The 24,964-nt window shown below is 39.0% G+C and overlaps 1 protein-coding gene and 1 non-coding gene across 2 annotated transcripts; both read left to right on the forward strand.

Annotated features, from left to right (window-relative positions):
- Positions 1–830: 830 nt before the first annotated feature.
- Positions 831–903, forward strand: Trnaa-ugc (transfer RNA alanine (anticodon UGC)). Its single transcript has one exon. It is a non-coding gene; the product is annotated as a tRNA-Ala (tRNA).
- Positions 904–4,884: 3,981 nt separating this feature from the next.
- Positions 4,885–24,180, forward strand: LOC139710357 (DNA ligase 1-like). Its single transcript, XM_071622281.1, has 22 exons — positions 4,885–4,913; positions 5,813–5,881; positions 6,291–6,507; positions 7,703–7,823; positions 8,556–8,821; positions 9,682–10,004; positions 10,629–10,721; positions 11,543–11,772; positions 12,593–12,657; positions 13,208–13,309; positions 14,151–14,227; positions 14,758–14,849; positions 16,426–16,510; positions 17,105–17,306; positions 18,009–18,094; positions 18,821–19,013; positions 19,452–19,596; positions 20,591–20,673; positions 21,055–21,207; positions 21,952–22,149; positions 22,656–22,748; positions 23,732–24,180. The coding sequence occupies exons 1-22, from the start codon at positions 4,885–4,887 to the stop codon at positions 23,810–23,812; spliced, it is 3,003 nt and encodes a 1,000-aa protein (XP_071478382.1). The 3' UTR covers positions 23,813–24,180.
- The last annotated feature ends 784 nt before the right edge of the window (positions 24,181–24,964 follow it).

The raw sequence follows: 24,964 nt of genomic DNA on the forward strand, positions 1-24,964 counted from the left end.
TTTTTTTTTTGATCTATCCTGTGTGATACTCTCCTGTGGTACCATGGAAATGCTGTGTGGTACTGCCCTGTGGTAATGCTGTGTGGTAATGATCGACCTGTGGTACTGTCCTGTGGTACTGTCCCAAAATACCACAGGACAGTTCCTGTGGTACTGTTCTGTGGTACTAGTCCTGTGGTACTGCCCTGTGGTACGTCCCAAAATACCACAGGATTTCCTGTGGTACTGCCCTGTGGTACGTCCCAAAATACCACAGGAATTCCTGTGGTACTGTCCTGTGGTACTGTTCTGTGGTACCGGTCCTGTGGTACTTTCCTGTGGTACTGCCCTGTGGTACGTCCCAAAATACCACAGGAATTCCTGTGGTACTGTCCTGTGGTATGTCCCAAAATACCACAGGACAATTCCTGTGGTACTGTCTGTGGTACTGTCCTGTGGTACTTTCCTGTGGTACTGTCCTGTGGTACCGTCCTGTGGTAATTACCACAGGGGTACCACAGGACTTTTTCGTAAGGGCCTCTCTGCATTAATCTTCAAGACACCAAATTTACATACTGAACAATCCTTTATTTTGATGCCACCAGATACAGCGACCTTTGTTTCCTATACAACACACTGTTCAGAAACCGTTACAAGCTAAAATAGCCCATGGAGCTATACTGCTCCGTGAGAATAGCCAATAGTGAAATGGGATAAGACAGCAGCAGATTCGTCCTTTCAACTAACTCAGGTGGCACAGAGGTTGTCAAGAAACCGTGACTACTGAAGGAAATCATTCAAGAAAGCAAGTTAGCTATAAGTATTTACTTTTACATGTACAAGAATCTTGAGGGGGGCTAGCTCAAATGGTAGAGCGCTCGTTTTGCATACGAGAGGTACCGGGATCGATCCCCGGGCTCTCCAAGGTGAAAGTTTTTATTCTTTTAATTCCTTGTTGTCACTGTATATTGCTCTACTTTTGATAGTTCATCATATAACTTTAAAACTGTATAGTATCTCGCGGGACACATACAGAGAAGAAAATATTTTAAACTGCCTTTAATATTGTTTAAAGGTGATTGGAGGGGTTTTATAGCTGCTGTTTCTGCTGCCAGCATGCTGTCTTGGACTTTCCCTATCGTCTTCAGAAGTGGCATAGGATCGAATACTAGTATACGTAGCTTCGGCCCACCTTTAATCCTCAAGGCATCGAGTGTACACCGAGTATGCATGCCTAATATACACATAAACGTTTGCTTTGTTGCCATCAGATGCAGCGAATTTTGTATTACACCAAGAAATGCAACGGGTTTGAAGGTCACTATGATATACTATGCTCAAGAAGCTGTATTGATCATCTCCTCGTCTGGTCTTATCACATGAATAGCCAGCTTGGGGTCTCTTTAGATCATCATTTAATGTATTTATGTGATGTCAGTAGGTATATACCACGTGAATTGTATTCACGGATTCTAATTCCATATAACCATGTATATCAACTGGCATCTAATCCGTCAAGATGACCATACAAACAGGCTCTACTTTAGACGTTTTCATGTGTTGCCATAACGCTCCAGTTTCCCGTGACCACGTTTGTTTCTTCTTCTTTTTTCGACAAAAAAAAAAAAATAATAATGCAATAAGTTGAAGAAAGCAAGTCAACAATAACAATGGCGACCAGCCTTTAGGGGAGCTAAAAGAGTAGCTCAAATCTCAGATGGTAGAGCGCTCGTTTTGCATGAGAGATGTACCAGGATTGATGCCCGGGTTTTCCACGATCTGAAAGATCTTTTCATACCTTATAGCTCGCTCTTGTTTAAACTAAAATTTCACTACAATTTTCAGATAACAGAGCCTTCAGGGCTCACACCCGTAAATACAATGGCATGTCCGAGACCCCTTCACAAATTCGTACCAAAGATACCAAAATAAATGAAGAAAAAAATTAATTAAAAATCAATTATGTAGTTTGGCAAAAAAAACTGAATAGCTGTAGATATTGAGTATGAATTCCTCTACAAATTGCATTTTGGTTAGAAGATGAAAGCTTTTCTGGTGGAATTTGAGGGGACTATATTTCCTTGGGTACGTGTACGGAAAATGGGTGATTTTTTGAGTGACAAGAACTCGTAGTCTGGCTTTTCGGACCCCTGGACAGAATTGGAACTGAATTATCCACCCTGAGAATTTGATGGATGAAAGGGTACATCTAACTTATCCAGGTTAGTGAAGCTGAAACACCTCATTTCTCCCAGCTATTTTACAGAATTTTTTGAAATTTGATTTTTAACACACATCCCTATGGGGAAATATTTATGGGTGTGAGCCCTTCAGTACTAATAGTCCAGCGCCACCAGCTTTTCGCAAAACCAACTTCAGCGAGAACAGCACCTACGTACACCCGCTCTCTCAAGGAAGCAGCGAATTTATCGCGGGAAAATAGGAAATCGGCGCGCCGCCGAGATTGTTTTGTGTGTGCACGATTATGAGTGCACTCCACTGGCACTGTGTACAAGAACGTCAATACTACTATTACTAGCTTTTTTTTTTTTTAGTAAAACTGTATTGATAACCTCGGTAACCCAGTATTCCATTGTGCATATTCTCGTCATTTCCGAGTGTAGATCTACGTTATGACTGTCTGACATCAACGGGAGTGCCTTACTTGTCTGAACATTGTCTATCCGGTTACTGATTTCCCACCATATCTAAACATGCCTGGGCAGCGATCTATCACGTAAGTTACGTAAAGTTTATCGGTAGATCATCTACGCTACAGCGTACACTGGTACAGACCGTAAATTTACAGCTAGTAAATTTTAGTAGTAGACCTGGGCTCTGTTTTATGAAGAGTTAAAATTGATTATAAAGTTGGTTTCTATCATAAGTCTATGGCAGCCTGTGTGTTAAGGAAATTTAAAATCGATTTTATCTTTTGATAAAACAGGGCCCGGGCTAGACAGGGGCAACACTGACAAATTTGCATTTGCCCAGAGATCCATACCTGAGTGGAACAAACTTCCAAGCTCTGTAGTTTGTGCAGTCTCACCTGAGCAGTTCAAGGAGCTCTTAATGACCCACCTCAAAATCACATCCTGTGACTAAGCCCACACCCCTCCTCTCATCGTGCACACAAGTTGTATTCATCTTCGTGATAGGCTGCATTTCATAGCCCTTTGAAGATTACAGAAGAAGAAGACAGAAAGATCCGTCTGTCCGGAGGACTCTTTTTATATTTTGCCATTAACGCTGTCCTCCGTAGACAGCTGGAAGGTTGCAGTACCCATTGCTGTGTGGATGTTCTTAACCACTGTCTCCATGGAAAATTGGGTGAGGTACCTCGCCCTTCTCGATTGCGTCTAATTCACGGCCCTAGGTCGGCAGATTTAAGCTTGTATAGTGAAATTAGCTTTTTAAGAATACATTACACTCACCAGATTAATGAATAATCCAACATTTTAGTAGAATTTGCAACGTAAAACACAGCCTGTCGGGTCGTCATGTTCAAACTGCAGAAACATACACTATGAATCTATTAGCCAATCACATGCGAGGTAGTTTCTACGTGTTTGTTTTACTAAAACACGTACCATGGTACCTCGCATGTGATTGGCTTACAGATTCAAAATGGCGACTTACAGCTTGCGAACTGCGATGTTCCGATATCGATAAAATTCCTGCGTTATAACCGAGTTTATGTGAGTATTTCGATTGCACAATGTGAGAAATTTATCCCAAATATTGCTGCATAATGTGTCATGTCATGTCAAACTTGTTTGAATGTAAAAAAGCTGTCTGAAATTTGGTTTATCGTAACGTTTGATCTGTGCGCGACTGCTCCACACAGGAGCCGCAATCATTGACTTCGGTCTGTATACGGAGGGGATCCGTGAAGCCAGACGTAGTCTCCGCGGAACATTCCCTGACGGACAGATACAGACCGATTTTTTGGTCAAGGCCCAGGCCTACTAACGTTACAGACCCAGGCTTTATACAGTTAGACTCCTAACCCTTAGGATGCGTTCAAGCGCTCTCCTTAGGCTGCGTTCACATAGAAGTATACTATTCGGGTATTTGGGGCTCGTTTTCGAGGGCACGGGAATAGCTTGAATCGAACGATAGGATTTCCTCACACCGGTTCACATAAGAGGGCACTAGAACATATTCGAAAGTACCGAATAGCTGCGAATAGTACCGGTATAGCAAAGTGGGAATCGAGCTTGTTCGATTTTCTTGCAGCGTATACCGTCTCTCGTTTATGAAATAATGACAATTTTGGTCTGGATTTGCCCTTTAGCAAAAATAAGCATGTAGACTGACATTCTGATGCAGTTTAGAAATTGTTAATAAGAATAAGATTTGCTGGGATGTAGGAGGGAGAAATCCTCACTGCATGGGATGGTGAGTTGACGGTGCGGGTGATGGTGTACTCGGTGCCCGAATACCGAATACTTCTATGTGAACGCAGCCTAAAGCGAACGATACCGTACCGTACCCGCGCCAGAGGAGCGTTCGAACGCTCCTAAAGTATACCGTACCGTACTGTACCGAGCCAAAAGTGGACCACTTCTTGATGTGCTCCAAAAGCGTACCAAAGCATACCAAAAGTTCGTTGTAAAGCATGCGTGTATCATGCACATACGTCACAATGCAAAGACATCATTATCTTTGTTTGGGACAGCTGTAAGTAGTTCAAGCACCAGGTGAATGACATTCTTGCTACAACAAGCAAGCGTGACCTTTCTAAACATAAACTCGTGAGGTACGCTTTCTCCACAGAGCGCTCGAACGCTCCAAAACTGGCACAGTTCGGTACGGTATGCTTTGGTTCAGTTCGCTTTGGTTCGCTTTAGAGCGCTCGAACGCACCCCTAGATGTGCATATATGTGTCTAAAGTTAGACTATATGGCGTATCATGGCATAGAGTCTAACTGGTTAGTCATGATTAATTGATATCTAGTGATAGCCTAAATAATTCTCTGCTGTTGCTGCTGTCATTTTACTTGAAGTCATGATTACAGCATAGAAGTCTGGTGAGTGTATGCCAATTTATAGTTCTAAAATAGATCTGCTGCATCAATAAGGCATAGACCTATCAATTTCATGTTTTTGTACAACAGTAATAGCTGGTGCATATATATGTGAATCAGTTAGAACGCTATAACAAGAGTTAGGGGTAAGTTAGATGCTGTTCAGTTAAGTTGTGCTTGTTTTTATACAGATTGCTTAACTGGTAATCATCTACTGTACATCTAGTCTACGTCAAATAAAACGTGTACCAGGTAGTAGAACCTACTTACCCTGCTGGCTGCAGATTTTTAGAAGATTTCTAAATAAGGTTAAGTTAGACACTACTTAATAAATTGATAACACAAAGCTAGATTCTACTTCTTATGGACTTAATAATCGTGTGATCCCTCATCAGTCATGGTAACAGATCTAGACCTGCCTGTATGTCTGTCATCTGGTGTAGATCTACACTCCTTTGCGGTATTCTTAATTTTTTTTTTTAAGTTTCTCACTCTACAGACACGACACTGACAGACTTCAATATCTATTAATATTATTAGTCTTTATACAGTGATTGCTAACTGTTAAGTCAATTTTGTTAAGTTAATTTTGATCATTGCTTTAGGTACAGTACCGGTAACAGAATACAGGTGACCCTACCCTACAGACCCTACACTACAGTGACACTACATTGTATGTAGACCAGACAGTACACCATGTCCGTAACTCTTGGCTTATTTTACTCAATTTACTTATTAACTTAACTTTAAAGCTTCTGTTTTCTTCAAAATCAAATTGTTTCTTAAATTCTCTCCTTTTGCAGCTCTTTTTTCACTTCACCAAAGCCAAAGCCCCCGGCTGCTGAAAAGATCGTGACTAAAACTTCACCAAGGTATGGCTACGATATTGTGAAAGTCTGTTCACCTCTGCTATGGCATCCTCTGACGGATTAATGCTGGATTACATCTGTGCGCTTATTTCTTGTCTTTCCTTATGATATTTAAACATACCTTAATTGTTTGAATAAATGTCGTTGTGCAGTTGTTAATAATGTCATGTATAAATTGTCATATCATAAATATTATTGATTGCATTATTTTTGTATTACCATGTTGATTTTGTGCTCTGTATTCTATAGACTGAAAATATTGAAAATTACAATGGCTAGTAACATCATTTGCAAAGACTCTGATAAGAATGAATTTTGATTTGTTCTGGTGAAGTGTAGAGTGACTTGAGTTCCCTTGCTCCCTTGCTTTCATTTGTTATTTCTCCTTTAATTTCTATGATGTGGTCAGCAGTAAGTTAGAGAGTTCGCGGCCCCCGCTGCAGGCCAGGAATGGGTCGCCGCCGTCTGATGCTGACGGAGGAGAGCCAGTGAGGAAGAAAGCCAGGCGGATTCTGGACAGCGACAGCGAGGACGAGAACGACGCCGCCCCTTCCACCTCTCCCTCGTCGAAGAAGACTACGGTCGAAACCAATGGAAAAATTCCATCGGACGAGAAAGTCGTCCCTGAGGTATTTTACCCGTCTAAGTCTATTAGCAATCTATTTGCACACAAAGTCAATGGTATATTAAAGGGGAATGCTAGTAACTGATCAGTGGGAATCAGTGGAAATGCTGGGAGATGATTGTTCCAATCCTTATGGGATTCATTCAAGAGTTCATTGTATATCTATTGTTTTGTGAAAATGATTTGCTTCAGAATGGTCTCATATTCAAGTAATGCTTCCAGGTTAGCGTCCCTGGTCAGTGACGGAGCATTAATCTGCACATTACTTGAATATGAGACCGTTCTGAAGCAAATCATTTTCACACAACAATAGATATACAATGAACTCTTGAATGAATCCCATAAGGATTGGAACAATCATCTCCCAGCATTTCCACTGATTCCCACTGATCAGTTACTAGCCTTCCCCTTTAAGGAGGTATTCACAAAGGTGTACCATATCAAAGAAATAGGAATGATGTGACCAGCTGCAGGTCAGAAAGACAAAACCAAAACCCAACTTACTTCTTTTCCACTTTTTTTAGTCACAGTTTTTGAATAAAACTTATGGCTTAAGTGTGCTATTAAAAGATTTTAGTTTCATTAAGATTTCCCAGGGCGTAGGAACTTGGTGTGGGTTTCTATTTTGTGAGGTGCTGTTTCTGTATACACCTCTTACAGGGAGTGTTATATAGGTTACATGACATAATTGTCTTACATTTGGTTAGAATATGATATCAGTATCAACAGATACAAGTTTATAGGATACCTCCAGATGATTTCTAGGCTTAACAAGGTGAAATGATAGAATGATGTGAGTTCGAGCCAGATCAGTGAATGTGCCACAATGCTGTTTTAGCTTTGCGTATTCGGCCCACAATTGTTCTCTCGCGATGGCTCAAGAGAAAGTGATAAGCTTGGCATCTTGCTTTGCTCACTCCTGCAGATCAGATTCACAGTCTTGTTGTAGTTTGTCTTTACATTTTCATATTTCAGTCTCAAATAAAGATGAAAAGCAGAATAACTTTTTGATTATTGATAACATCTCTCTTTGTGAAAATAATATCCATTTTTACATTCATACAGAAAGACAATTGTTTCATCATTTCTGATTCTTGTAGTGTTGTGTGAATTTGTTTTCTCATGGTATCGGTAAGCAGAAGCACAATCATGAGTTTTCTGTTTATACAATGATGTGCATTTAATAACACCATCTGCAGCCGAAGATCGAAAGTTCAAAGGTCAAGGAGGAACCTTCGTCACCACAGACCAGCCAGACAGAGAATTCTGAGACAGAGGTGTCTCCCGTCTCCAAGAATGGAATGCCCCTGAGGAAGACTGGTGAGTCGATACAGCTGTGAAGTTTAACCCATTGCTTCCTCCAATCCTCATTGTCTGATAGCTTAACTCTGGAAATGCATTCCATTGGTAGTCAGAGGGTTTAGTCATTGTTTCTTACTCATGTTGACAGGCATCACTTTTTATTGTCTATAAATTTAGAAATAAGAATTTAAATAATGAATAATGAATTTGAAAATAAATAATGAATTACATATAATGTTATTCCAGGCTAAGTGCATATTGCTAAGCAATTGTAATCACTTGTATATATTTCACTAGCTTTGCTATAAAGCTGTAGGCAAGGCTGAAAAATGATATGCAGATTGAACAACCTCAGCAAATTATTTTCAAACTCATTAGTGTCACAAATGAGATATTATTTGTACGCTACATGTTACGAAACAAAAATGTGCAGAAAGAAACTGATGTCATCAAATCATGACATGTTTAGGACAAAAATCTATCAAATCAAAAAAGTATGTATGAGTCCTCCAATAAGCTCAAAAGGAATTGCCTTTGGTACTTCTTGCAATGCTAGACCATTATTCTAGATTGTCTGCTGAGTTCATTCACGATGGCTTTTAGGTTTTAGATATGAAGGCTATGATACCTGATCATCAATAAACTGCTATGATATGAGCACTTGATCCACAGATTATTTGAAGATTTATTTATTTGTTCATAGAATTTATGAGAGATTTTTTTTTCTATTTTGCTTCTTTATTCATTCAGCTCGTAAGCACATGAGGAGAAGGCAACCCTTGGCGACCTCGCCTGTTTCTGTCAAGAAAGAGGAGACCGACCCAACGGAAAAGAAGATGGAAGAAAAGACAGAGACGAAGCAAGAGAAGAGGAGTGACAAGAAAGATGAGGAGGAGGAGGAGAAAATGGAGGAAGAGGTGGTGGTGAAAGATGAAACCAACAAAGTGAAAGAAGAGAAGGAGGAAGAGGAAGATAGAATGGAAGTTGTGGAGCCGGCGGTATCCAAGGAGAAAAAGGTAGGAAGCAGAGGGGTGACATGCCTATCAAAGCAGTTACATTGTTATCATAGATGCAATTATACAAAGGATGCCTGCTTAGGCTGATCCTACATTTGCACAATATTATTCCATCTCGTGTTTCAAACAACCTGCCATCTTATTAGAAGCTGAGGAGAATAGGATATCTGATGATTCTGTTTGGGGGCTATCCAATAACTTTTAGAAATATTCTTGTTTTTTAGACAATGATGAAGAAATGGCAATGTCCTCTTTAATTTTTATAATGGCTCTTTCCAAAATAGATAAAGTCGTCTGTAAAGATGAATAGCACATGTGGCTTGAATGATAACTGGGCATAGTTATATGATGGTAGTTGACTTGTTTCCAAACTTCACTTAGAATCTTGAATTCTATCCCATTTGAAAGGTATGGCAGTATTATAGTTTTAACAACAATGATATCTGTGGGATCGTGAAACTTTTAATGTATGATTATGACAGACTTGAGCAATGGAATAATGCCTTGTATTTATTCCATAGGAGATTGATTGCTAGACTAACTGTAGATTTGGCAAGCTGAATGCCATCTTGTATCCTACGAAAACTAAAACAAAAAACAACAGCAACAATTGATTGCTAAGTGTATGAGATGATATGATAATGGACTGAAAAAGTTAACCACCAGGACATTGTATGATAAGATAGATGTTGAATGAATTGCATAATTTCTGTGGTACAAGTTGCCCAACATGCAATATGATTTTGATTTGAGCAATCTTAGTCATTATTCGCAAGTAATTTCTACGGTCAATTTCAAAGCATTATGACTGCATGATGTTGCTAGGTAAGTTTGTTGGTGCTGTTTTCCTTGTTGGTTAGGAAGCAAAGTCCCCTCCAAGAGAAGATTCTTCAGTCGCCAAAAAGTCATCGACACACAAGGAAAAGAAGTCGCCTTCGCAGAGAAAAAACAAGCAGACACCAAAATCAACAAAGAAGTCAGCAAAGGGGAGCAAGAGCACAAAATCACCAAAGCAAGTCTTGAAACCAGAAAAGAAGGTCGACGAAGAGCCCAAAGAGGAGGAGACGAAATCGAGGGAGGATGGGAAGGATGAGAAACCGGTTAAAAAGGAGGAGGTTGCCGTGAAGCAAGAGGACAAAACACCAGCGAAGAAGACCACCATGCTGATGTGGGGTAGCAAAAAGTGAGTGTGAAGTTATTATCTAACCAACAATTTGATATCGTATCATTCTGTCCTTCATCTTACATTAGCAACAGACGTAGATTGTGACCAGCTTTAGGAAGTTTGGCGTTTCTTATATCCGTAGTCAAATTGAATCACATTGTGTTGCAATACTCATTCTTGCAGATGCGGTTGTAGAAAATTGACAAATATTTAAGTGTTTTCAATCTGGAGGAGATTTTACAATTATCACATTTCTAGGGTACGAAAACTTTTAAAAACCACTCAATTTTTTGTTTTGTTTTGTAGAGGATGTCACTTCTGACTTTTTGGAAAATAGACATATTAGTGAACACAGAAAGTACAAACCTTAAAGGAGGAAATTATGATCCTAAGAGCTTGCATTTTTGTTAAGTAGTACTTGGTCTATGAGAAGAAGTTTGTTAGTTGTTTTTTTCCCCAAATCTGTTTGACCTGAAGAACTGCTTCACTGAATAATTTTTTTTTTCTCAAATAAGTCTTGCTCTTTGATGGATCCATTGATATAAGTGCCAAACTAAGCAAAATATCCAATAGCATGGAAGTCATTTTTTTTAATGGCTTTGGATATGCATTAGCTTTTTCTGCATTTGATGCCTTCTGTAGGTCAGACTCAAAGACTGATGGAGAACTGGCCTATCGTCCTGGAGCAACCAGATACCACCCCATCGATGATGCTTGCTGGAAGAAAGGAGAGAAGTGAGTCATCACCATCATCAGCAGCATATATCTTCAACAAGATCATCATCATCATCATCATCATCATCATCTCCACCAACATCATCATCATCTTAGTCATAATCATCCTCATCATCTGCATTATCATCATCATCTGCTTTATCATCATCATCAATCATCACTTCATCATCGTCGTTGTCTTCATCATCATCACAATCATCATCATCATCATCACCATCACCATCATCATCATCATCATCTTCATCATCATCATCATTTTTTTATCAATATCACAATCATCATTATCAGATTTTACTGTTACCTTCAGCAGTGGCAGCAGCAATATATCTTGTTTTTCTCATCATCATACTTATCATCACCATCATCACCCTCCGTAATCGTTGTCACTGCCCTCTTTGTAATTAGTATGATAATTGTTTCATTTTGTTTTTTGGTCAGCTATTACAGAAAGTATTACAAAATAACTGCCAATTGCTGATGATGCATTCAAATAGGGGAAAGCAGTAGAAGTCTTCTTGTCAGACATCACTTTGGTTTACAAATGCACCCCCTCCAAAGAAAGATAAATGATTAGATAAGTAGACAGAGATAGGATAGTTGCCTGCTGATCAAAGATGTTAATGGTATTACCAGGTTCCCAACCTTCAGGCAGTACATGCAAAATTTGAATTTAATTTCAATTCAAAACCTGTGTGTAAGTGCAAATTCAACAGACAAAATCTCCGGATATAAGGTGGTGGGAGGGGAGAAAATTGAGGACTGGAAGACTGTCCTTGTTTATTGCTACATGTACTCAAAGCACTCTCCATGACCCTCCCCAGGGTTCCGTACATGGCGCTTGCCCGCACCTTCTCCATCATCGAGGAGACGAGTGGCCGGCTGAAGACCATCGAGATTCTCACCGACTTTCTCTCCTCGGTGATGCTGCTGACCCCCGACGACCTCAAGATGTGCATCTACCTCTGCCTCAACAAGCTGGCGCCAGCCTACGAGGGTCAGGAGCTGGGCATCGGGGAGACGCTGCTGATGAAGGCCATCGCCCAGGCAACTGGTACGAGAGCCCCAAGGAGTGCATCTTTATTTTCCTCTTGATAATTTATCAATTTGTTATCAATTGTCCATACATGTTTTAACATGATGTTGGCAGTTTACCAACTTTGTTTTTGTTTTTGTTTTTTTCTTTGTGAAACTTGCCCCATTTTTGTAATGCTTCAAATAGTGGTAGGTAGTGCAAGAAGTATTGAGAGATGATGTTATAGAAGGACTTTGCCAAGACCTATTCCACTGTCATTAAAGTTACATATCTCTTGTGATTGATCTCTTTCTGTGTTAAAAAAAGTCATTACCATTTGCCGGTATTTTTTTCCCCTTTTCCTGGGCCCCATTTCATAAAAGATGTTAGGATGACAACTCTTGCTGGAATGACAACTTTCCAGAGCAAACAGCCAATCAGGAAGCTGTATTCTTGTCATTACCATGACAATAGTCATTCCAGCAAAGAGTTGTCATCAAATAACTCTTTATGAAATGGGGCCCTGAAGATAACAAATATCCAGTCATTTCATTGCGTTTACGGGACAATTATGATGAGCATAGCCATATCCCAGTAGGAATCTTTAGTTTTTGATAGTGTAATTTCATAATTGGGTAGTTGAGTTGCATGTATTCAACAACCTAGATTTCAAGAGTACATAACAACAATATCACCCCCATCAGCAAATGTTCGATAGGGGATCATTATTGAAAACATAGATATCACAGTAAAAGTGGCACTTGAGATTGTCCTGCATGAGTGCTTGAACATGGAGTCATCCTCTGTACTGTGTGCTGTCATTGCAGAAGATGATATATTTTGTCTTTCTCCGATACAGGAAGGAGTTTAGAGAAGATAAAATCTGACACAGCTGACAAAGGGGATCTCGGCCTCGTGGCAGAGGTAAACCTCACCAGATTGATGGTTTCTCTTTCTTTAATGCTTTTAACAAAATGTAAAATTGAAGTTGGTGACAGAAGTTCTCTGTCTTTATAATCCTGTCTGTTTATTTTCCGATAAAATGCCATGAAATTCTCACTACGATTCGATCTATGGCAGACTTTGTTTGGGTTCTTGAATCCCTAGTTTTAATGCCTCAAATCATGAGATATGTTATTGGCAGAGCCATTACTCAAGAAACCTATATTGTCATTACACATCAAAAATATGATATTATGATTTAAGCAACGAATAGAATCATCACGCTATTTTTTTTTAGAGGCAAATTCACTTTTGAATTTAAGTACGCAAGGATGAATTGCTCTGGTGAATTAAGTATGTGATTTACAGATCTTCTGGTGTTTATATTGAATAGTGCTTGAAAAAGGTAAAACTTCCGAGAGAAGATCGCATCAATGAGGGATGATGTGACGATGATATGAAGTGTGCGAATGATTACAGTGCTACAAGGACCTAACATATTTCTTTCTATTTGCTCCATTGCCTCCTGCAGAACAGCAGAAGTAACCAGCGCACCATGTTTGCCCCTCCCAAACTCACCGTCGCCAAGGTCTTCGGCAAGCTGAAGGACATCGCCAACATGAGTGGAAATGCTGTGAGTCAATGAGCCCCTCAATGTGTTGTACATAAGAAGAAAAACAAAACAATCCAACAATCATTAATTTGATTAAATACAGAGTATCTGCTGCCATAAGGGATAAGAATCAATTACTGGCTAATGGAAGCAAGCTGTGTAGTTTGATGGATATGATGCCTGTCTAGCAATCTGGACATGGGTTCAAATCCCATTCAAGTATATAGGCCCATGATATTTTATCATGTCTATTCCTCAAAAACACTGAAAAAATCAGTGTGTATTTGCAATGATGAAGGACAATTGATTAATCAGTCGCAACCCCCCCCCCCCCCCCCAAAAAAAAAAAGCAAACAAACAAAAAACTTGTCTGTTGACTGTATGTTTGATGACTTCAGCATTGGACTGGATGACATATAGTCCTTGTTCAATGGTTGCTTTAGGAGCGGTACCTTAATAGTGACGTTATCATCTTAGAGCCAAAAGACCAGTAGCTCGGCACAAAATTAACACCGTCCTTCCTCATGACTGTTTAGTTGTACTTTCTGTATTTTTATCTCTTTCTTTGATAGGCTTGCCATTTTTAATCAAAGACATGACCCTTGATAAACATGCCCATGATGTTAGGAAGGAGTGTGAACTAAGCCCGTTACTGAGTATTTTGACTGGGACTTGAAGCATTTATATTTCAGAGGAACCATGCATACTCCCATGGTTGTATTGCTTACAAGTTTCAAATTTCTTCTTGATGGCCCTATGAATTAAATCCAAATGAAACTTTAGTATAAGTTGCAGGTTTCCTCTGTACTGCCTCAATTGTTTTCTCCAGCAATAAGTGATTTCCCGCTTTGTCTTGTTTCAGAGTATGTCTCGTAAGATCGACCTCATCAAAGGACTTCTGGTGGCATGCAGGCATTGTGAAGCAAGATATCTGATAAGGTCAGTGTGTCAAAGGTCACGACCCTTCAGTGGCTGATCAAGCATCTGATATTCTGTCCTGCTTGGCCATAGATATGCATATGTATTGTGATGATTTGTTATGCATCATCACTTTGATCCACCATGGATTTCTGTGGATGTTATATGACTTTATTTGATGACTAAAAGTATAGGCTTTATCATTAAAAAAAACCAGACAACATATATAATAGTGAATTGAGTATGATTACAGGAACTTCAGGAAGTTCCCCAAACTTCAATCTGTGGTATGTTCCTTTGTGTAGATAGCTTGCATGATAGTGAAAACAAATTAAGTATAAAACAGTGCAGGAGAATTGAGATGACAACTTATGCGCAGATATTTGTAGAAAACTTCCAACTCAAATGATGTAAGTATGCATGATTTTTTTTTTTAATGGATATTTTCATTTGAATGTAACAATCAATGTGGAGAAGGAAGAAGGGGATGAAGAAAAAGAGTGTTTGGTGACTAAAAATAAAAAATTGAATTAATTTTTTTCCCTCTGCAGATCACTTGGAGGGAAACTTCGCATCGGTCTAGCGGAGCAGTCTGTCCTGGTTGCCATTGGTCATGCCGCTGTCTTGGCCAGGCCAGAGAAAGGTACAAATTCCAAAATGCCACTTGAAGAGTTTGTTTTGAAATAATAAAGGTGTATTGCACCCTAGCAAATTATCAGTTGAGAAGCACTGGGTAACAGGGATGCCAAGTTCAAAAAATTTTTATGAGTGAGATTTTCATGACTCAACGTCTCGGTGTGCGCATGCACGCGCCGGAGCGAGGGTGTGGGAGGGGTTAGTAGGGAATTTTTTCAATTTTTAGCTCTTAATGGTGCGATCAGGTGCATATAATACATGACTACCAGGTATTTTTTACTTATAAATTTTGAAAGACAAAAGGGAAATATACCTTCAATTGCAACTATCACTTTAATCCTTTGAGCTATGCTCACTATTAATAGGCCCAAGTTGCAGATTTCACCCAATGCGTGAGAAAAATGGGTGCCATGCGTGAGATCGTGAGACGGACCCTAAATGCTTGAGTCTCAAGCAGAATGCGTGAGACTTGGTAGCTCTGGGGTAATACAAATTGAAAACTGATTATTGTTGTAATGCCCGTGTTCTAAACCAATATATTCTCATGCACACTAAACCCTTCAATCCAGTCCTCAGATCAGTACAGAATGAATTATCTGTGTTGTTAGATCATAGATCCATGTATGATGTAATTAAAAAGCATGGCAACAGCACAAGTTAATGCTTCAAGATTATGACTGGACTCTGGTGGTGAAAATATTTCAATTGTATTTCTTCACATTGGTTCATTTATACTGACAGGCGTTGCCATGTTCAATTCTTTATTTTGCTTTTTATGGTGAAGTGCACACCTGAAAAAAAAAGAGGAATTGTCAGAAAAGTTTTTATTTGTTGAGAAAACATGAAAGGAAAAACATAACCACATAGCATTGATAGATAATCTGCATGAATATTTCCCCAAACCTGTGGAATATGTAAGGATGTTTATTGGGTCAAGTGTTTTTGTTTTACTTCATTTTTTTTTTAAGGGGGTTAGGGTAAGAGAATGTGTGTCCAAGAAGATTATATTTCATGGAAGCATTGTAACAGGAGTTTGAGAGCTGTGAAAATTGAGAAGAATCAAGTTGATATGAAGAATGCTGTGACCACTTGAATATTTGGAAGATATTTAGAATTGACATCAGTACTTCAGTCTAGTTGCCTTCATCAAATGCCATTGACGTCACTCAGGCATAAACACTCTTACTGGTGAAGTGCTGAAATTTCTTCGATAACACAGTTTCTCTAGAGGGCCTATTTTCTCCGTGAATACGTTATGTCAAAATTTGACAACACATTATCCCCAAGAAAGGAATTTGTCTCTTTCCTACAAACACTAAAAATGTGTATGTACAAAAGAAATACAGAATTCTGCGCAAGTCCTATACATCCTGGTCCTGAGAGCAGTACATCTGTGCAAAGATTCCCATGGCACACCTTTCCAGACGACCAACTGCAATTTTAATTGTCTTTCATTCTTGATTCTTGTCCAGTTTTTCTCAATATTTGAATTTCTTAAAATCTTTATGACACATCTGCATCCTCTCCCTCCCTCCTCCCCTCACCCCTATGACCCCTTGACCCCTTGACCCTTGTCTACTCAGATGGAATTACCCTGAAGACCAAAATGTCCGACAGCATTAAGAAGGAGATGGAGAGGGCAGCCATGTTGGTCAAGACGGCCTACTGGTGAGTTTGTGGGAAGAATCTTCAGTTAATTCAGAGAATTTAATGTCAAGTTGTAAAAAAAAAAAAAAATCTCATATGTTTACTTGTTTTTGCTCTGTGAGGTTTAAACTAAGGCCAACACAGGGAGTGGCAAGGACAGCTTTGGTGAGGGAACTTTGAACGGATTTTAAACACATAGTAAACTTGGCCTTGAGTCAAATAGGAATTTTAAATTACTGTAGAAGTGGACATTTTCACACAAGTAATTTCTCGTGCTTGGCCGTTTTAGATGAAATTCACCTATTTTTTTTTGTTCTATGGAATCCAAACATTAGTGTTATGTAGAACTAGGCTTTTATTTTGTAGCTAGTTTCTGGTCATACAAAATGAAAATTTCCACTTTTACAGTATTGTCAGTTAACAATCATTGCAGTTACCATGGTGACAACCAAAGTGCTCATTACTGATGTGTTGTCACTTAGCTGCTGCCATAGTAACCTCCAGTATTGTATCGTCCAATGACTGTTAACAAGCTTTACAGAAGCAGGTCCCTTTCCTATATAGTCATTCTTGTATTACCTACCATATGTTGCTTTCTCCTTCCCTCTTTAACAGCGAGATGCCAACTTATGATGCACTCATTCCTGCCCTCCTCTCCCACGGGGTGGAGGCCCTTCCGGACCACTGCCGCCTCACCCCAGCCATCCCCCTCAAGCCCATGCTGGCGCACCCTACCAAGGGCGTGTCGGAGGTCCTGGACCGGTTCCAAGACATGGCCTTCACCTGCGAGTACAAGTACGATGGCGAGAGGGCCCAGGTAATGTTTGATGGGGTCATGGGAAAACTTCACCCGTTCCCCATGGGAACCTTGTGGCCTGTTTTAAGTTTATGGGAATTCAAGAATTCAGTATGGAACGGGTTACTTATTGACATGAATTTAATGAACTGCCTGTTAGATGAGTGGTGAATTTCAATATGTCCTGACTACTACAGTAAGGTGGATTTAAAACTCTCATATGACTGCAAAGAAAGCTTGAAGAGCAATTCTGTCCCAACTTGACACCTAGCCGTGCCTGTGGTGATTACTCGGTGAGGAAGTCTGCTTATTGCAGAACACTGAGCGTGATAGCAGTGCTGCCAATTTCTGTGTTTTTACCATGTGTAGTAGGCCTATATAATTTTTTTTTTGTCTAAATGAGGACCTGGTTTTGGAGTGAAAAGTGTGCTTTTCCAAAATTGATTTCCACATACTCATTACAATTTCTTCTTTTTCGAGCTATTCTGTGTCTTCAGAAAAAAATGGTTTGTATTTTTTCTTTTTTCGTTTGCTGTGCATTAGTGAGTAGTGCGACCTGCAGAGTTGGGCAACCATTTGATACCATATGATATCATGATATAATTTTATGAAGAATATGTCCTATGTTTGCACGTTTGCATGTTTTTTTTTTGTTTTGTTTTTGTCTTTGCCATATGCTTTCTTATGAATGTTACTTTTTGTCATTCAAAAACATTTCCCCAGATCCATGTCCTAGAGTCGGGGAAGATTCACATCTACAGCCGCAACCAGGAGAACAACACATCGAAGTATCCAGACATCATTTCAAGGTGAATGTTTTTTATTTTTATTTTCCTGGTTAGAAAAGAGGGCAAAATGGGACAGAGTGTTGGAGTGGCATGATCATTTGACTAGATATTGTGTAGAGCTGTCTTGATAATTGATACTTTTGGTTGTGTAACTGTTTCCAGGCTGAACTGTGGGGCTGCGTATTCTGTGAGAAATGAATGTACAATGCTGTCTTTGATCGTGATATTTTATATATAATGTTTACAAATGCAGTTGATTTTTAGGTCATCTTGCAAACACTAGATGTGCACAGCTGTCTCTGAACTTGGTATTTTGTACTGTGTTTAAAAACAAAGTTGATTCATTACTTATCATCATGACCCCTTGGCATAGTTTATTTAAGACAAGTTGTAGAGTCACTAAATTGAGACATAGAGATAAAATATGCTATTACCTTAACTTTTATAAGTCCTTCACTTGTAAGTGATAATAACTTTATGCATTTTGCGTGTTATTTTTTTGTCCTTAATTTGCCTATTGAAGACAAGTTGCACGGTCACCTAATCTTAGTCATAGAAATTTGAATATGTTGTTATCTCAACTTGTATAAAAGTTTTGTTTAAAAGTTTGAACATTCTGTATGTTATACTCTATATGTTTTTACCATATCACTGACTTGTGTGGAATAACAGCTGATGAAGAAATGAAATGACTGAAATATGTCAAAAATAATCATCAAAAACTCCGGAAAATTTCCTCACCCCCAGATTACCGTCTGCCCTGAAGGAGGGAGTGAAATCCTGCATCCTGGACTCAGAGGCGGTGGCCTGGGACAAGGAGAAGAACCAGATCCTGCCGTTCCAGGTCCTTAGCACCAGGAAGCGGAAGGATGCGGACGCTGGCGACATCAAGGTCCAGGTCTGCGTCTTCGCCTTTGACCTGCTGTACCTCAACGGAGAGGTGAGCTCGCCAGCCAAACAAATTTTTATCCAGCTTTTGCAGAAAATTTGCAGAAAACATATTCTATCTCTAGATAAAGAGACTCATGCTACTACTGTAAAAGTGGTCATATTTGGCACGAGTAATTCTTTGTGCTTGGCAGAATAAGATGAATTTCGTGTGTTTTAATTCTATGGTATCAAGTCATTTGTCAGAGAAACATATAACATACAAAAAAAATATTTGTGTGTTTCTATTTTCGTGCTGGTTTCTTGTTATATGAAATGTGCAAAAATTTCCACTTTTACAACTGTTCAAGTCATTAAGTGATGCAGAGCGGCCAATTCTTCCAGATTCTGTAAGAGATGAAAAAGAAACGAGATGATAATGTCTGACAAAAATTTTTCCTGAAATAGCAGCCTAATTTCTTTCACATCTGTTTGTGCATTTGTTTTTCAGTCGCTGGTCAGAAAACCTTTGAGGGAGCGCCGTGACCTCCTGAGGTCAAACTTCCAGGAGGTGGAGGGAGAGTTTGTCTTTGCCAAGTCTATGATCTCATCCAATACAGAGGATATTGGAGAATTCCTTGATGAGTCGGTCAAAGGTGCATTGAAAAGTTTTTATGTTATATAGGTTTTTTGGCATCTTGTACAAAATGAATTTCACTGCTAATTAATTATTTTTTTAAATATACATATAGAGGAGAAATTTTTCTTGACATATATATATATATATATATATATATATATATATATATATATATATATATATATGTATATATATATATATATAATGAAAACTTTGATATATATATATATATATATATATATATATATATATATATATATATATATATATATAAGCAGAAGATCCCAGAATCACAAAATCACTGGATAAAGCAATTAACAGAAGATTTGCTGATGGAGGTAACTCTTTTGCTTAAAAATGCATGTCTATTGTTGCTAAGTCTTTTCTCTGTGATCAGGACATTTTAATATGTTTGATGAAATCCTGTGCACATTTGAGCCAGAAAACTGCACATCTCATGTTTTTAATTTAAACCCATATTTATATATACTGCTGGCATTATCATCTGTACCTTCTGGTTGAAAATTAGCAGAGTGTATCTATTCATACATCTCCCACCCATACTTCTCAGCATTGTAATTGAAAGGTTAAAAAAAAAAATAATAATAATAATGATGCCAAGATTTAGAGATAATTTTCTGAAGGAGATTGTACGCAAGGTTTATGTGCACTGCTCACATTTTTAAAGTTGTTGCATGAAGCAGCCACAAATTTTAACAAATTGTGGGGATGTATGTTGCTCAATACTGTCATCTTTGTTTTAAGGTGTGCACCTTGTGAATGGTTGACAATCTATGAATGTCAGTAATTCATCACCACAGGAAAGGATTTGACTAAATAGATGTCATCATTTAAAGGTATACAAAATTAATGGTGATCATTGGTCATTAAGATTCCTTTGCATAGTCGTCACATCTCAGAAATGTATCTTACTGAAGTGTAATCGTGTTTAAGGTGTACTAACATTGATCAATGCATGTTTTGTTTTGTTTTTTGTTCACCTTTTTCAGGTAACTGCGAAGGCTTGATGGTGAAGACACTTGATGTTGATGCCACGTATGAAATTGCAAGACGGTCTCACAACTGGCTCAAGGTTAGTATCCCATGTATATTTTTTTATTTCTATTAGTATATAGTCAAGCATGATACTTGAGATGATCTGTGCCTTACGGATGTGCAAGCTCAACATTTTGATGCCATTTTCTATGGCGGTTTTATCTTCCCCCCAAAGCAACTTTGTTTCATATTGGAGTAGAAGCTCATCTGTATTGGAAATTCAACTGAAATTTGTGTTAAACTGTTAATATCTTGTATTGAGATCAAAAGTTTGGCACCAATTTTAGTTCAATTTTGTTTCATGTTCTGTACCGATTGTACTTTGGAAACAGGTATTGCTTTGGCGCATTTCCCAGGTAATATCATAAGAAAGTAACATTTTCAATCATCCATTGTTTCAATGTCTGGAAATTTACAGCTGAAGAAGGACTACCTGGAGGGTGTTGGAGACACGCTGGATGTGGTGGTCATTGGGGGCTACCAGGGGCGCGGTAAACGGGCGGGGTCCTATGGCGGATTCCTGCTGGCCTGCTATGATGACGAGAATGAGGAGTTTCAGTCCATCTGCAAGGTAAGATGGAGTTGGAGGCAAAGGAGGAGGGGAGGGGAGCAGGAAGAATAGAAAGAGGAGGAGGAGAAGGAAAAAGAAAAGAGGAGGGGTAAGGACTAGAAGGAGGAAAAGGAGGAGGATGAGAAGGCAATGGAACAGGGGGATAGGTAAAAGGAAGATACGAGGATTAAGAGGAGGATGAGGAGGAAGAAGAGAATGAAGTTAAAAACAGAGGATGCAAAGAAAATGGAGGATGAAGGGATGATGGTGGGGGATTAAGTGGTGCCCAGGTTATATACCACGACGACAGCTTGGTGGAAAAAAAAAGAAAAAGGTATACCTGTATGTGTCATGTATGTGTTACAACAAGGCAGGAATGACTCTCATGCAAGAATAATAGCTCGGAGCTCAAAAAGAAATGAAATAATGATTAAAGTTGATGATTTGATGTTTTGTTGAGGGGCCATCACCCAAGAGTTACCAGCATCAGCAGAGGAAAAGTGAAATAATCGGTGTGGGCAAATATTTCTGAAAGTAAAAGCCAACAAGATTGTCTCGAAAAAAAATAATGGTATCAGTTTGATTCATTTTAGATTAAAAACAATATTGTAAGCATCTCATTCCATCTCATTCCTACGGCACAGAATCATAGTTGATAACATCAAGGAGGATGTCGCTGATGTTATGATAGAAAAGCATCAAGTTTTCACCAGCTGGTAGAACCACTTCTGATCAATCTCCATCATTACCCTTTACTCACCTCAGATTGGCACCGGTTTCAAGGAAGAGGAACTGGAGCAGCACACCAAGTTCTTCCGGGAGCACGTCGTGGAGAAGCCCCGCCCGTACTACAACTTCGACTCCACCCTGGCCCCGGACCACTGGTTCGATGCTGTGCAGGTGTGGGAGATCAAAGCTGCCGACTTGTCGGTCTCACCCGTCCACAAGGCAGCTATAGGAATCGTGAGTAGCCAACCACTGATGCTCTCTCACCTACACACAATATACAGCCTTCCTTCATTTGCCATTGATACTCACAGTGCATATGAGAAAGGCTGACATCAAAATTTTCGTCAGCCATCTTTCATTCTTATCAATCTATCCGCCGAGACAGAAGTAGTAAGCACACAACCAAAAAACAACATCATAAGACTCCCAATACTCACCAGGGAAGTGGCACTTTACAGTAAACACTCAACAACATCAGCAGACAACACTGTTACTGATGTGTTTGGTTGTTTTTTTCTATATTTTCATGTTTCCCCCTTTCATGATCATTTTATGCAATAGCCAGCAAATGTAAGCAAAATTTTATTTCATACCCTCTGCTTCTGCCGTGGTGCCTACTTGTTTGCCTCTTGTGATTTCCCCCTTGTCCTCTCCTCGTAACACAGACACCACTTTCCCAAAAGAGCCGTAAGGTATTTTTCAAAATAAAATTTTTTGTGTGTGTTTGTCGCCAACTGCAGGTTGATCCGGCCAAGGGGATATCGCTGCGATTCCCGAGGTTCGTTCGAGTTCGGGACGACAAGAAGCCGGAGGAAGCAACCAATGCATCACAGGTGAGATTAACTCATTTCCTGCTAGACTCGTAAAGCTCAATGGACTCGGCACGGGCAATGGCTTAAACATACCATATGGCATCATTTTTTTTTTTTTTTTTTGTAACAGCTTTTCCTGTCTGCCAGTAGCCTAAGTCAACATTGCTAAAGTTGAATCCAAAGGGATCAGAAAAATCCGTGAACGACTTACTTGAATTTCAGTTGACACAATAGAATTAACGCATGTTTTTATCCATCTGGTATAAAAAATTTTCTTGGACTTACATCAAATTTTTTGACTTGTGCAAGGTCGATATAGGCAAAGTTACCTGTATTTCCTGTAGTTCTCAAATGTACAAAGTTGGTGGGTCGGACAAGGAGGGAAATGTATGTGATGGTAAATAAGGAAATCAATTCAAATGACTTTCCCATTGTTCAAGAAATAATCTTTTTTGGCAAGATTCATAAAGGCGATTTTCATAATTTCACATCATTTGGTACATAAATGGAGAGCTCCGTGTTTAGATTTGTGAAATTAAAACTTAAAAAACAAATTACACTGAACAAGGATGATGACATAGCAGCGTCATCGTAAGAATGCATGAGGAAGAGGCTCACATATTTCAGAAATGTAGCTTTGTAATTCCATTACAATACTGTTGCTTAACCAGGTCGCCTGTGTAGAATTTATGCGTGCTTTCTTCTTTTGTTCTGCCTCCTTGAGCCCCCACTCATTCATTCTTACATTGAAGCTGCTATGTCATCATCCTTGATTATTGTGATTTGTCATAAATTTTGAAGAAAAAAGAATTATTCCTAATCCCAATCACTGTAATTCTGAAACCTGTACCCTGTAGATCCAATTTATAGTTGTTCAAATGTAAAAGTCTGAAAATCATCCGTAGTTCTCTTTTAATGCACATCAGTCCAGAATAGTGGAAAAAAAATTTGCAGGCCCTGCATCTCACCGTCATTCAACACAAATTTCCTGTACTCATTCACAGGTGGCAACTATGTACCGAAGTCAAGACCAGATCAAGAACCAGCAAGGCAGCAAGAAAATGGCAGAGGAGGATTTCTATTAGATTTTTATCCCCCAAAAAAACAAAAAAGATGAAAAAACTAAATGCAGCAGTCCAGCAGTGACCACCTATTGAAAGTGAAAGAAGTGTCGGACACGTGCATCAAGTGTCGGAACATGCCATGTTATGATTGCTGCAAAATCAGAGACAAATTTGCTGACCCTTGGACCGGATTAGGTTTGTGTTTGGTTCTTGGGTTTGCAGCCATTCCTTTGGCCATTTACGGCCACGTGTTTAAACAGCAGGCTGCTTTGTTGGCAAGTGAGAATCAACACACCAAAGTTTTCATCAACAAGCAAAGGAGAAATCCACTGTAAAGCAGATGACGTTATATTTGCATCACACAAAGTTATTTTTGTGGTGGATTTGCTATTCTAGATCATTAAAGTTTATATAGGATTTATCACATTACATGGAGAGTGTAGCGTTTCATGAATTCTGCCAAATCATCCAAAACATGTCAAATGATTTGCACCTTTTGAACTAAGCTGAAGTCTGACGAATTACTGATATAATGAAATTTTTCAATGTTCGGTTTTGTATGTATTCGACATTAGGATTTAAAAATTGTTAAAGAAAGCATTATTTTCCTATGGAATAACAATACTTTGAAATTGGGGAATTAGTCAGACTTTAGGTTCCCCGATGCCCCTACACAAGTGGCAAGAAAGTGTATTGTCATCGGATAATGCTTCATGGAAATGCTATGGATATGTACAGTTCATCATACAAAGACTTAATATTTCTGAATAGGACTGTAAATGACTTTTTAAGTGAGTAGGTTTAACAAGAAAAGAAAAGTTGAAAGTCTTGAGATTTGCTTTGTCTTTTCTGTGGTTAAGAAAAAAAGAACTGCTTTAAGTCAATCTTTCTAAGTATGTGAGTGACTCAGCATTAAATTGGCAGCAACTTTTTGAAACTGGGGTTAAAATTGCCACCTTTGGTATTGAGCCAATAAACTCCAGAGCTACATTTCATTCAAAAAAAAGTTGCTATGATATCAACTCTTGATGCAATGATGCAATATCAAGTGCCATGGTAACAGACAAGAATCCAGCTTCCTGATTGGCTGTTGCTAGGAGAAGTTGCCATTCTAGCAAGAATTGCTATGATCCTAACATCTTTTATAAAATGAGACACAAGTAACCACTAGAT

This window comes from Diadema antillarum, unplaced genomic scaffold, assembly GCF_040938485.1.
Source record: "Diadema antillarum isolate AM-2024a unplaced genomic scaffold, OU_Dant_1.0 seq00001523_RagTag, whole genome shotgun sequence".
Lineage (NCBI taxonomy): Eukaryota > Metazoa > Echinodermata > Echinoidea > Diadematoida > Diadematidae > Diadema > Diadema antillarum.

What these genes read in the sequence shown, in the direction of transcription:
- LOC139710357 (XM_071622281.1), top strand. Translation starts at nt 4,885, where the DNA reads ATGGCGTATCATGGCATAGAGTCTAACTG. An exon ending in CATGGCATAGAGTCTAACTG is followed by an intron (nt 4,914 to 5,812) that starts GTTAGTCATGAT and finishes CTCCTTTTGCAG; the next exon opens with CTCTTTTTTCACTTCACCAA. An exon ending in GGCCATCGCCCAGGCAACTG is followed by an intron (nt 11,773 to 12,592) that starts GTACGAGAGCCC and finishes TCTCCGATACAG; the next exon opens with GAAGGAGTTTAGAGAAGATA.